Below are 12,116 nucleotides of genomic sequence, written 5' to 3'. Positions count from 1 at the left end.
TCACCTGCATGCAACACCCACTCCACAGCCACACACCCAGCTCACCACCAACCCAATTCACATCACATCATACACACACATTGTGTTGACTGCACTGCAACCATCCACAACCATCCACCACCAGCAGCAGCATCACACGATACACACGGCTGCACATGCGTGTTGCATTGTATATTTCCATTCCACTTCAGCAACACGACAGCAAGCGAACACACACGCACACATACACACATACACGTGGCAAGAACAAGCGAGAAAACATCCCCATATCAACTGCAAGCAACACACACACACACGGCAAGCGACAGCTCCATGCAGCGTCACACCGCTTCACTCCCCCATCAACCGCCATCATTGCCTTCAGCCAACAAAAACAACAACAGCAGCAGCAGCAGTGTGCATGCTGTGGCAAGAGAGAAGAGAGAGAGAACAGAGAAAGGGAAAGGGAGGGAGGAAGGAAGAAGCATACAAGGAGAGAGACGTGCACGCTGTCAAGAACAACACGACACAACACAACACAATCAACGCCACCCGCTCACGCTCCCCTCCTTCTCCAACGAGGTGCGTGGTCAATGGCAGCCCCACGTCTTGCTTGCTTGTCCTGTGTCCATGCTTGCTCGTGTGTCCTTGCTTGGTTGTGCGTGCCTTGCCATGGGTTCCAACAAACAGCCTGCACTTCCCCCTGCACAGGCGTCCATGTGTTTGTGTGCATGTGCGTGTGAGGATGACAAAGAGGGAAGAGGGAAGGGAGCAGAAGAAGAAGAAAGGGAGATGGGGCGGTGCGTGAGCACAGATGATGGTGATGGGCACATACGACGTGGTTGTGGTGAACACACACAGAGACACAGCGAAGCAGCAGCGCACAGCAGACACAACAGACACAAACAGGGGGGAACAAGAGCAAGCAGTAGCGCAACACACACACACACACACACGCACCAAGGGAAGGACATCAGCCAGCCAGCATCATCCAGCACGCCATGCATTCACTGGTTCCATCCATGCACTAGCGGTGGTGGCAGCAGGAGAGGGAGAGGGGGAGAGGGAGAGGGAGAGAGAAGTGAATGCCCTGCTGTGCTTGCCTGTCTTGTCTGTGTGGGCATGTGTGTCTGCACACTCACTCACTGTGTGTGTCTGTGCGTGTCACCATCCATACACACACGCACGTGTGTGAGACAGAGGGAAGCAAGCAGCCACAACACACACACATACACACAGTGTGAATCACAAGCAGACACAGCATGAACGACATGCACGCAGTCACAGTCACACGCACATGCAAGTGCAACGCACCGTGAGGTAGGCATCAGACTGCCTGTCAGCGTGTGTATGTGTGTGTGTGTTCACACACATGTGTGTGCGGGTCGATGCAGTCCATCATCCCTTTCTGTCTGCGAGGGCCAAATGCATCCACAGCAGCAGGGAGTGCGTGAGATCACAACACACAGCCACGTCCCACCTCTCCCTCCTTCACACACAATCACACACACACACAGCAGTCAAACGAATTGACAGAACTCACCCAAACTCACAGTGCCAGCGTGCCATGGGCCTGTGCAGCACATATGTCAGCCTCACCGACCATGGGCAAGGCCTTGCATGCCTTTGGCCGTGCACACATCCATGGTGTGGGCAGTGCTGTGCGTGTTCTCTGCTTGCACCTGCGCACCATCACACCATCATCCAGCACACCCCACACAATCCACGGAACCAAACGAAACCACCCACAACAGAACCGCCCGTGAGTGCCCGTCACAACGCGCACCCTCTCCCTCCTCTCCACCAACCCTGCGTCAGCCACGCACACGAACAACGCAAGCCACCCCCTCCACTCAAACACACAACACACGCACCTTCTTGCTTGCTGCTTGTTGCTTGTTTGTGTTTGGTCTTGTTGGTTCGTGTCTGGGCGATTTGTGGAAGATGCCACAAATAATCGCCCACTGCTGCGTTTGTGCGGCAACTGCTGTTTGCTTGTTTGTTGCAGGGCGGACTTGCTTGGTTGCTTGCTTGGTTGGTTGGTTGGTTTCGATGAGACAAGAAGAAGAAGAAGCAGAAGAAGAAGGGGAACAGCACTGTGTGTGAATGCAACGCAGGCTCACAGGCCTTGCAGGCTGAGGAGGGGAGAAGAGAAGGGGGAGAAGAGAGGGGGGATGGAAAAAGAAGACACAAACACACACACAATTGTGGACAGCATGCATCCCCTCTCCTCTTCTCCGCTTCCTCTCCCTCCTTCTCCTCACAGTCACAACAGACAACCAACAGCCACAAAGGGATGGAAGAGAAAACAAACAAGGGGAGGCGGCAACAGCCGCCCAGCCAGATCGCCATGGAAGGAAGGGGCGAGGCGATGGAGGGGGGAAGGAGAACACCGTCCATCAACACACACACGCACACACATCTGTTGGGAGCCCCACGTCTTCTGTCCTTGCTTCCCCTCCTCCCTTTCCTTGGCCTGGGATGGGTTGGGTTGGTTGAGGTGGCACAGCTCGCCATGGCGTGTCCATGCGTGGATATGGGTGTTGGACGTGGATGGGTTCCTCTCTGCGTGTGTGAAAAGGAAGTGGAGGGAAACAGTGGAAGGGGTGGCAGCAGCAGGGAGGAGGAAGAAGGAGAAGAAGCAAGGGAAGGGCGGTGGATGTGAGCATGTCATGCGTGAGTCGACGACAACGACACATGGGCGTGCAATGGTGATGATGTGTGCTTGGTGTTGTGCGTTGTCTGATGGCACAAGGACACAAAGGTCAACCACACACGCAATCACACACACCTCGTCGTCGATCAACGCATCTGCCCGACATATGCGCACACGCACATCTGCAGTCACACACACACACACACAGTCAGACATGGCATTGCAGAGTGAGACGGTGCACCATGCACACGCATACACAGCAATGCAACCACAACCACCACAACGACAACGACAATGACAGCATCTCTCCCCATCTCCATCCCCCAAATGCACGGTCACATGACCAGGTGCACAGCCGTGGTGGTGATGGTGGCCATGATGAACGCCTTCCTCCCCACTTCCCTTCAACCCCCTTCCACCAAACACACGCACACACACACAGCATTGCGTGCCCTCACCTCGTGCATCGTGTCGCTGTCGGTGTGGTTGATGGCGATGCACACGCACACACGCACACACGGCCGTGTGTGTTCCCAGTTGAAATGAGCAACGGAGAGAGAAGTGGGCGACACGACACGACGGCCAGTCTACCCCAGCCAATCCAATCCGGCATCCACCGCCGTGTGTTGCCTGCTGCAGTCATCATTACAACCACACAATCACAAGCACACAGGTGCAAGCAAAAGGAATGAGCCACTGATATGTGTGTCACTGTCCTGTGATACCACCATCACACGATTCACGTGCACGTGCACACGCACCCCTCATCCCCCAACCAACATCATCGCCCTCCCATCACTTCCCCTCACCTCCCTCCTTTCGCTCTGCACTCCCACGTCGCCCAATCACCACCATCACCGTGTCACTTCCCTGCTTCCCCTGCCTCCCACCACTCCACACAACACAGCCCACCAACCAATCAACCGCCAACGATCATCCTCACCTGTGCTTGATGTAGCCAGCCAGCCAGCCAATGTGCCACAGCGAAGCCAGAACGAGGCGAGCGCAATCACGTGCCACGGCCACCATCGTCATCGCTGATGGAGCAGAAAGAGGACGAAGGGGGAAGAGTGGTGGGCACGGGCCGTGTCCTTCCTTGTCTTCATCGGTGCAGCCCCAAACACCGTGCACAGCACACAGGCACACGCACGGCCATCATCACAGCAGCAGCACCAGCAGCAGCGAGCCAGCCTGCCCTGCGTGCCTGTGAAGCAAGGAGAAACCAACCAGAGACGAACAACAATGACCGGTGATGTTGAGGACGGGAAAGGTGGGACACAAGGGACCACGCATGGGAATATGCAGCATGTTGTGGGCGGGGTGCATCACCTACACACAAGAACAACGAAGCAAGCACCCAACAAGCAAGCAAGCAAGCACAAAACACCACCACATGCACCACATCCACCATTGCTGCAATACCTGTGTTGGCCGCTGTCTCGAGCACGCCTCAACAGCGCCACATCACATGGGGAAGGCTGATGATGATGATAACACAGAGCAAAGGCAATTGGTTGGGACAAGGGGAAGGGGATTCGGTTGGGGAAACCCTGCACACACCCGCCTGCACACACGCACACATGCACATTTGGGTTGTGTGATTGATTCATGTGAGACACACGTCAGTGCAACCACCCACAGCCAATGTCTGCTCTGGCGTATTGGCATACATGTGTACATGCGTGCGTGCGTATGTGTACTACCACCCCATCACCACACACACACACACACAGCCCCAGTGTCTCACCTGGTGCCTTCTTTTCTCGCACATTTGTGTGTGCGTGTATCGCCCTGCTCGTGTCATGAGGGCTTGGGAAGAGAACGGCCACCGTGCTGTGCAAAATCGCACACATGTACACATGCGCAAGCACAAACAACCAAAACAGCAAGAATGACATGACGCAGTGAGCCAGCATGGCAGAAACAAACAACATCCACCTCCTCTGCCACATTCACATCTTCCACATCATCACCTGTGCACGCACATGTCACATGTCCACAGACACACCACCACGATCACAAGCAGCACACCTGCGCATGCGTGTGTGCGTGCGCCGTCCACATCCACCACAAACCACTCACCACCGTCATCATCGTCGTCATGCGAGGCAACAGCACATCGACGCACATCACACCCTGTACGTGTGTGCGTGTGGAGAAAGAGGTGAGTTGTCACAGAATCCGGCTTTCAACGACAACAACATCCATTGCCACCACCAACAGACCCAACGACATCCACCCGAGCCTTCACAATCAACCACACACATACATGCTGATGTTCACACCCAACACATCACACACCCACATCATCACCACAACCACCGCCATTCATCTCACCTCCACATCCATGGCCGCAGCCGCTGCTGTTGGGGACCAGTGACGACGACGAGGGAGGTGGAGATCGACGATAGACAGATGGCCCGTTCATCCACAATGCAGCCACACATCAGCTGTTGCTGGTGTTGCTGGTGGTGGAAACGGTGAAAAAAACGGCCCCTTGCCACGCCGTGTCCTTTGCTCGCTCGCTTGGCTGCTTGGTCGGTTGGTTGGATGGAAGCGGGATGCATGACCCTGTGTCCAAATCAATCGAAAAAAAAGGGGGAAAAAGAAAGACACATGAGTGGACAGAACAGACAAGGAAAGAGGAAGGAGAAGAATGAAACACAACATGTCAACCACACACACACACACATCTCAGTCGCCCTCTCACCTTCATCACTCGTCATCGTCATCGTCGTTGGTTCCACCGCTTCATACGCCTCTTCAACGCTGCGAATTGTGTGTGCACGCACACAAGATGGGAGAGAATGCAGGGGGATGAGGTTGACAGCGAAGCATCATCAACCACACGCCAGCCCCATCCAACCACCACAACCACACGCACACATGTTGTTCCCGCTCACCACCACCCACACACACACACACATTGCTCACCTCTTCATGAGAACGACTGACATGTGCAATGTCTGCCTCACGCCAGATTGGGGCTGGTGTCGGCCGGAGTGTGATGGCGGCTGTGCGGTCGATGGCGATGATGATGGCGGTGATGGCGGTGACAGTGGAGCTGAGGTGGAAGAGAGAAAAAGGAGAGAGAAATGGGGGAAGGGTTGATGATGATGATGCGTGGTTCATGGTGGCTGCTTTCTCCTCCTCTGATGTGGCCCTGGTACCCATGCAACCAACGCACAACGACAAGACACAACGACATCATCACACACGAGGTACGGGTATGGCATGTGAGCACAGCACACGTGCTCACCTTCCTGTCCCTCCTCTGCTTTCCCCCCTCACCCCACGACACACACACACACACACACACACACACACACACACACACACACACACACACACACACACACACCTGCGCATAGCTGCGTCGCTGTGGTTGGATGTGCCCACCATGACCATGGAGGTGTGTGTCCACAGCTGCTCCTCCCAATCCATCATGCGTGCACCGCCCATCATCCTCCAACGATCCTCACACAGTCGCCCCCCTTGCAGCCACAAGCATACGCGACATGTGAGCTGCACAGCTACACTGGTGCACGAGGTACAGCAGCAGCAGCAGCAAGCACCCACAGCAGCAACACCAACGCCAACACATGCACCATGCGCCAACCAAAGCATGCATGATGGGCTCACCTTGCTCACGCATATGGGAACACTGCATGAGCACAGCAGCGACAGCTGAATCGGGGTGGTTGCAGCAGCAGCAGCCGGCATGCGAGCCCACTTCCATCAACATCCTGATGTGTGCTGGTACCTCACCACCTGTGCGTGCGTGTGTGCGTGTGCATGGGTGCAGGGAACGTGGATGGGAACACAACACAACAGGCACAGAGCAAGCCATCACGTCAGCACAGCAGAAAGAGTGATTGACATCACATTCACAAGTGTGTGCGTGCGTGTGTGCGTGCGTGTCAGTGTGCGTGACCATCATCCTCCATGAACCCTCTTTCCCGCTTCGCTTCACCGCACCCCATCACCGCCACCACACTCCATCACACACACACAAACAACCACCCATCACCACCCACATACCATGCGTGAGGCGAGTGCAGCCGGCATGCGTGACAAGTAGCCTCGACATTTCCCTCATCCTGCCTTTGCGTGTACATCGCCTGTAAGTGTGGTTGTGTGCGAGCACCAGCATGGTGAGTGAGTGAGTGGGAGGGAAGAGGGAGCATGAATATGTGCGCAGCTACACTGCTGCCACTGCTGGTGTTGTGCATGCATGTGTGTGAAGGAGAGAAGAAAGGGAAGAGAGAGAAAACAGAAAACAGAAGGGAGGGAAGAAACAAGACATGCGGCACCCCATCCATTCCATCCATCCCTCTTCCTCACACCACCACACACCACCATCCTCTGTCACCAGCCACACCACACCACACCACACCCAGCATCCCCCACCCCACCTCATTCCATCCATCCATCCATCCATCCATCCAACACACATATCCTCTCCGTTTCCCCTCTGCTTCTCACCCTCACCTCTGCTTGCTGCTGCTGCCCGCCGAAAATGCAACTTGTGCTGTCGCCACCTGTTGCCACCAGCAAACAGCCAGCTTCTGCATGCAGCAGCGGGCGATGGGCTGGTTGGTTGGTTGGTTGGTTGGTTGGAGGGATGTGTTCAGCAGCAAGTGATGCTGGCGCTGCTGCTGCTTGCTGGTGCATCGGCGGTGGAGGGGGTGTTGGCTGCTGCTGCTGTTGTTGTTGTTGTTGTGATGGCCGCCAGGGAGGGCGAGAAAGAGAGGGGAATATAAGCAGCAGCTGCAAGGTGGAGAATGTGCAGGTGTGCAAGCAGTCGTGTGTGAGAACGAAGAATGAGACAGCGCATCAAGCAAGGCAATACAGGCAGCCGCACGACACACATGCATGCACATTGATGTGGGACAACAAGGGGAGACAGGAGCAGCAGAGACAGCGACCACAAAACACGCGCAGTGATGCTGCCGCTGTGCACATCACACACATATGTGCAGTGATGCACTCACGTTGCTCATCGCTTGCTTGTTTGTGTTGTGGTCCACAGCCGCACAAGCGTGGCTGGATGGTCATCACATGGCAGCGCCCGTCTGTTCATCCCACCAGAGCAGTGGTGGTTGGTGCAGGAGGGGGTGACAGCTGCTGGTTCAAGGGCCCTCTGTGGGGCGAGAGCAACAGGAAGGTGATAGTGGTGTTGAGGGTGGGAAGGGAAGGACGTGAGCAACACACAAGAAAATGCGAGGTGGTGATGATGGCGTGTGGGTGGGTGGAGAAGAGAACACACACATAGACACACACACACACACACACACACACACACACACACACACACAAACCTGTCTGGGTAAAGCAGTGGTTCGATCACCATTCATCCGTCAGCATGTAGTCATTGTAGGCTGGTTGGTGGGAGTTGCCCACTGGCTCACGCATCAGCCACCACCTGCTGCTACTGCTGCTGCTGCTGCTGATGATGATGATGGAAAACATTCATCTGCACGCACCACACACAAACAAACAAGCAAACAACAGCAGTGAGCAGCGTGGCACAGACAGAAGGAGGAGAAAGCAGGAGGATGAGGATGAGCAGAAACACAACCCCCGTGCACACACACGCACACACACACACACACATTGGCTGTGACGTTGGTTGATGTCATTTCCCCCTCTCTCTCATGTGTGTGCTGCTCACTGGTTGAGAGGAAGCATAATCCATTCTCAGGGTCGCCTGCTGTATGACGGTGGGTGATGGCAACTGTTCTGTCACCACACAACGGTGAGCAAGTGAGTGTGTGTGTGTGTGTGCATTTGTGTGTGTCACACGCAGTGGTGTGTGTTGGTTGTGATCCAACCACCCATGGATGGATTGATGGTGGTCCACACATGTGTGCGCACCATGACAGCGTGCGCTGTGTTGTTGTTGGTGGTGTTGTTGGTTGTTGTTGCTGTGCGCAGTGTGCAAGGAAAAGAAGGGGAAGAGGAGGGGCACGGAGTGGGAGGAGGAAGAAGTGGGAGCACTCAATCTCACCCTCACCTGCCAATGGATGGGTCATCCATGTGGTCGCTGGTTGGTTGGTTGGTTGTGTGTAGTTCATCACAGGAGAAGAAAATGGACAACGATGGATGGATGGAAGGATGGATGGAAGGGAGAAGGAAGAAGAGAGACGGTGCGCACACCCTTCCTGCACACATGTGTGTGTGCATGTGCGTGTGTGCGTGTGAATGCGTCAGCGACGACGACGAAGGAAAGGGAAGGGGAAGGAAGGGAAGGAAGGAAGGAACGTGGCACGCACAACAACCAATGTGTGTGTGTGTGTGTGTGTGTGTGTGTGTGTGCACGAACCAATGACACATCCTCACCTCACCCCGCCTCACACTCACTTCACCTCACCCTCACCTGCCTGTCAGCAGCGACGACGACCATGATCACCATCACCATTCCCATCACCACCACCATCACACACACACCAGCTGCTGCGCAGAAGAAGAAGAATGAAGCAACGGCGAGTGGATTGGTTGGTTGGAAAGCAGAATCGGTTGTTTGCTCGTTTCTGCTTGCTGCTGCTGGTTTTTTGGTGTGTGTGGGATTTTCCTCTTCCTCTTCTTGCTTGCTGCTTGCTGGCTCTGCCTTGATAAATGGCTTGTCTTGCACTGTTGTCGGCAACGTTCATACCAACGGGATCACGCCCGCTCTCGTCCGATCGCGGAAGCTAAGCCCGTTTGGGCCCGTTCAGTACTGCCGTGGGTGACCAGGCGGGAATCACGGGTGATGTTGCTCTCTTCCTTTTTTTTTTTTCTTTTTCCTCGTATGGGGTGCTGTGGCTGCTGTTGTGCTTGCTGTCTCTCCTTCACTTCCCTCTCTCCTCTCTCTTGGCTTGGCTTGATTCGGTTTACTTCTTGTTCTTCTTCTTTGCTTGCTTCGACTTCGTGGGGTGAAGAGGTGGTGGCGCGTGTTGGCTCATCTCCCCTCTTCCCTCTTGTTGCTTGTCTTTTGCGTTGCTTTGCTTCACACACACACACACACACACACACACACACACACACACACACGCACACACACACACACACACACACACACACACACACACACACACTCGCACTGCACACACACAAACACACGAACACACACACACACACACACACACACACACACACACACACACACACCTATGTCGAAGAAGGAACAGAGCAAACGGCGATGGAAGCTTGCCGGAGCACAACCAGTGAGTTAGCATCATCGTGCACGGCAACCCCAAGCACACGAGAGGCATCACGCGTGTCGATCACGTACATGTCGCCTTGGCGTGTGTACACGACAACATTGCCCATGGCATCCACGACTGCCGAAAAGGGTGCATCCATGCCACTTGTCACCACAAACTGCCGTTGTTGCTTCGACGCCAGCACGTACGCGAATGCGGGCACTGTGGCAGTCTGCCGCAACTGCACACCGCCTTGCATCTCCTCCACACCAAACTGCAGCACAGCCACGTGGACGTCGTCCTGTGCATACAGCCGACCAGCGTGCTCGTCCTCATACAGGATGCGGTGCCCTCGTAGCGACAACACCCGCGACGACAGTGCTGGCGATAGTGACGGGCCACCCTGCCCTGCCTCGGGTTGATCATGACGATCGCCAACATCCATATCGCTGGTACTGGTGCATTGTTGTTGTTGTTGTTGTTGTTGTTGTTGTTGTTGTTGTTGTTGTTGTTGTTGTTGTTGTTGTTGTTGTTGTTGTTGTTGTTGTTGTTGTTGTGTGGGCGTGTGTTGTGACGGTGGAAGCAGCAGCGCGACGACGTCGCGTTCATCGCCCATCTCCAGCTCATCATCCCCGGCAGCGAGCTCATCGTCATCCCAGAGCATGGCTGTCTGCTCTGGCTGGTGCGTTGTCACAGGCGCCAGGGCCTTGTGCACGTCCGTGTCGGCCGTTGACTGCTCACCGGCTGGCTGGTGTCGTGATGCTGTTGAGGATGGTGTTGAGGATGGTGCTGTTGTTGCCACTGCTGTCGAGGCCAGCGCAGCTGCGTGTGCTGGTGATGTATCAAACACGAGAAAACAGCTGCCGCGGGATGCAGACAGCGGGGCTGAGCGTGGCGCTTGCGTACCAGCCTCTGCACTGACGTGCGACACCAGGTTGACCATGCGTGGCCACTCGTCTGTTGGGCACGCGAAGACGGCGGTGATGTCGAGGGCGTTGCTGTCGCCTTTCCAGCGCACATCCAGCACCATGACTTGCACGCGCTCCACCGCGCCTTGCTCCGGCTGTTCTGTGCACGTGACTGCCAGGCGAAAGGTGGTGGGGCCCAGCTGCGACAAGGAGCGAAGCACCACAATGCGTGAGCCAAGGCTGGGCACCGGCAGCTCGAAGTTGTACAGGGGTGTCCAGGATCCCGGATGGGTGTCCGTCTCCCTGCATGGGCGGGCACGTGTGAGAATCGTCGGCGTAGTTGTATGCAGCACAAAACAGGCAGAGGCAGCGGCAGCGGCAGCGCCAACAAGCGAGAGGCGCATAACACGACACGCACACACACACACACACACACACACACACAGACACGCACACATACACGCAGACACGCAGACACGCACACACACACACACACGCAGACACGCACAAACATACACATACACACACGCACACTCTCTCTGTTACCTGCGCAGTACGATGCATGCGTTGGTTGGTGTCGTGCAAAACACATAATCATTGGTGGCAGCAACACTGGGGCACCAGTGTGTGTTGGGCCGTGTTTCTTGGCTTGTGTTGAGATCAGCGACCGCGACCACGTCCATACTGTCCCACTGAGTGAACCACACCAACAACCGCATGGTGAGGATGATGCACGCAATCAAAAAGAACAGTGCATGAAAATATCCCTTCGTCAAAACACACACACACACACACACACACACACACACACACACACACACACACACACATGGTAGGATGAGGAAGGCACTCGAAACCACTGGCGTGCAAGAAAACGGACGACACACACATACACACACCCACACACACACACACACACACGCAACACAGCTTCCTGTCCTTACGTGGACTGCTCTGAGCTTGTAGTCTGCAGACACGAAGAGCATGTGATGGGAGTCGTGCCACAGCACGGCGTTGTGTCGTCCTTGAGCCGTCATTGCTGCACGCGACAGCGAGGTCACTGCAGCTCTGCCTGTTGATGAGGATGACGAAGTCATGGATGGGGAAAAGACTTGGACATCTGGCGGCAAGTCGTGCTCATCAACCACCACCACCGCGCTTGCTGCCTGCTGCCCTTTGTCGCCGGCACCCTCAGCATGGCCATGATGCCGGTGCACTTGCTCGCCACTCCTCAGCTTGTACCCTGCAAACGTGTCACACGCTCGCGTGTCGAACCCCACTTCAACCCGCGGCTCCATCCCCACAACAGTTTGTCGTTGTTCGTTGAAATGATCGCACTCGCACAGACAAACTCAAGCAAGGGTCCATTCTGACAGCATAAATTGGGGC

General features: G+C 55.4%; 2 protein-coding genes and 1 non-coding gene across 3 annotated transcripts; 1 reads left to right on the top strand and 2 right to left on the bottom strand.

Moving 5' to 3' along the window:
- Nucleotides 1-4,057: 4,057 nt before the first annotated feature.
- On the bottom strand, nucleotides 4,058-6,100 carry PTSG_11956 (uncharacterized protein; the record flags this gene model as incomplete). Its single annotated transcript, XM_004996497.1, has 9 exons — nucleotides 4,058-4,113; nucleotides 4,383-4,468; nucleotides 4,711-4,771; nucleotides 4,901-4,907; nucleotides 4,979-5,100; nucleotides 5,127-5,206; nucleotides 5,346-5,404; nucleotides 5,559-5,699; nucleotides 5,997-6,100. Coding segments are annotated over 9 exons (716 nt in total), but the record flags the coding sequence as incomplete, so codon positions are not given.
- Nucleotides 6,101-9,280: 3,180 nt separating this feature from the next.
- On the top strand, nucleotides 9,281-9,394 carry PTSG_20007. Its single transcript, XR_001137142.1, has one exon. It is a non-coding gene; the product is annotated as a 5S ribosomal RNA (ribosomal RNA).
- A 325-nt stretch (nucleotides 9,395-9,719) lies between these two features.
- On the bottom strand, nucleotides 9,720-12,090 carry PTSG_03036 (uncharacterized protein). The gene is made up of 3 exons (XM_004996496.1): nucleotides 11,672-12,090; nucleotides 11,274-11,419; nucleotides 9,720-11,030 (listed from the first exon to the last, which is right to left on the bottom strand). Exons 1-3 carry the CDS (start codon nucleotides 12,023-12,025, stop codon nucleotides 9,785-9,787), a joined length of 1,746 nt encoding a protein of 581 aa, XP_004996553.1. The 5' UTR covers nucleotides 12,026-12,090; the 3' UTR covers nucleotides 9,720-9,784.
- Between the last annotated feature and the right edge of the window lie 26 nt (nucleotides 12,091-12,116).

Source organism: Salpingoeca rosetta (genome assembly GCF_000188695.1).
Source record: "Salpingoeca rosetta unplaced genomic scaffold supercont1.6, whole genome shotgun sequence".
Lineage (NCBI taxonomy): Eukaryota > Choanoflagellata > Craspedida > Salpingoecidae > Salpingoeca > Salpingoeca rosetta.
Note: the sequence above shows the minus strand (reverse complement) of the source record. Positions and strands in the feature narration are given on the sequence as shown.

Excerpts from the sequence above, each read along its gene's own strand:
- PTSG_03036 (XM_004996496.1), bottom strand. The coding sequence starts at position 12,025 with ATGGAGCCGCGGGTTGAAGTGGGGTTCGACACGCGAGCGTGTGACACG. Across the intron at positions 11,420-11,671 it reads ACAAGCTCAGAGCAGTCCAC|TGGGACAGTATGGACGTGGT; the intron begins GTAAGGACAGGA and ends TGGTTCACTCAG. Across the intron at positions 11,031-11,273 it reads GCATGCATCGTACTGCGCAG|GGAGACGGACACCCATCCGG; the intron begins GTAACAGAGAGA and ends CCGCCCATGCAG.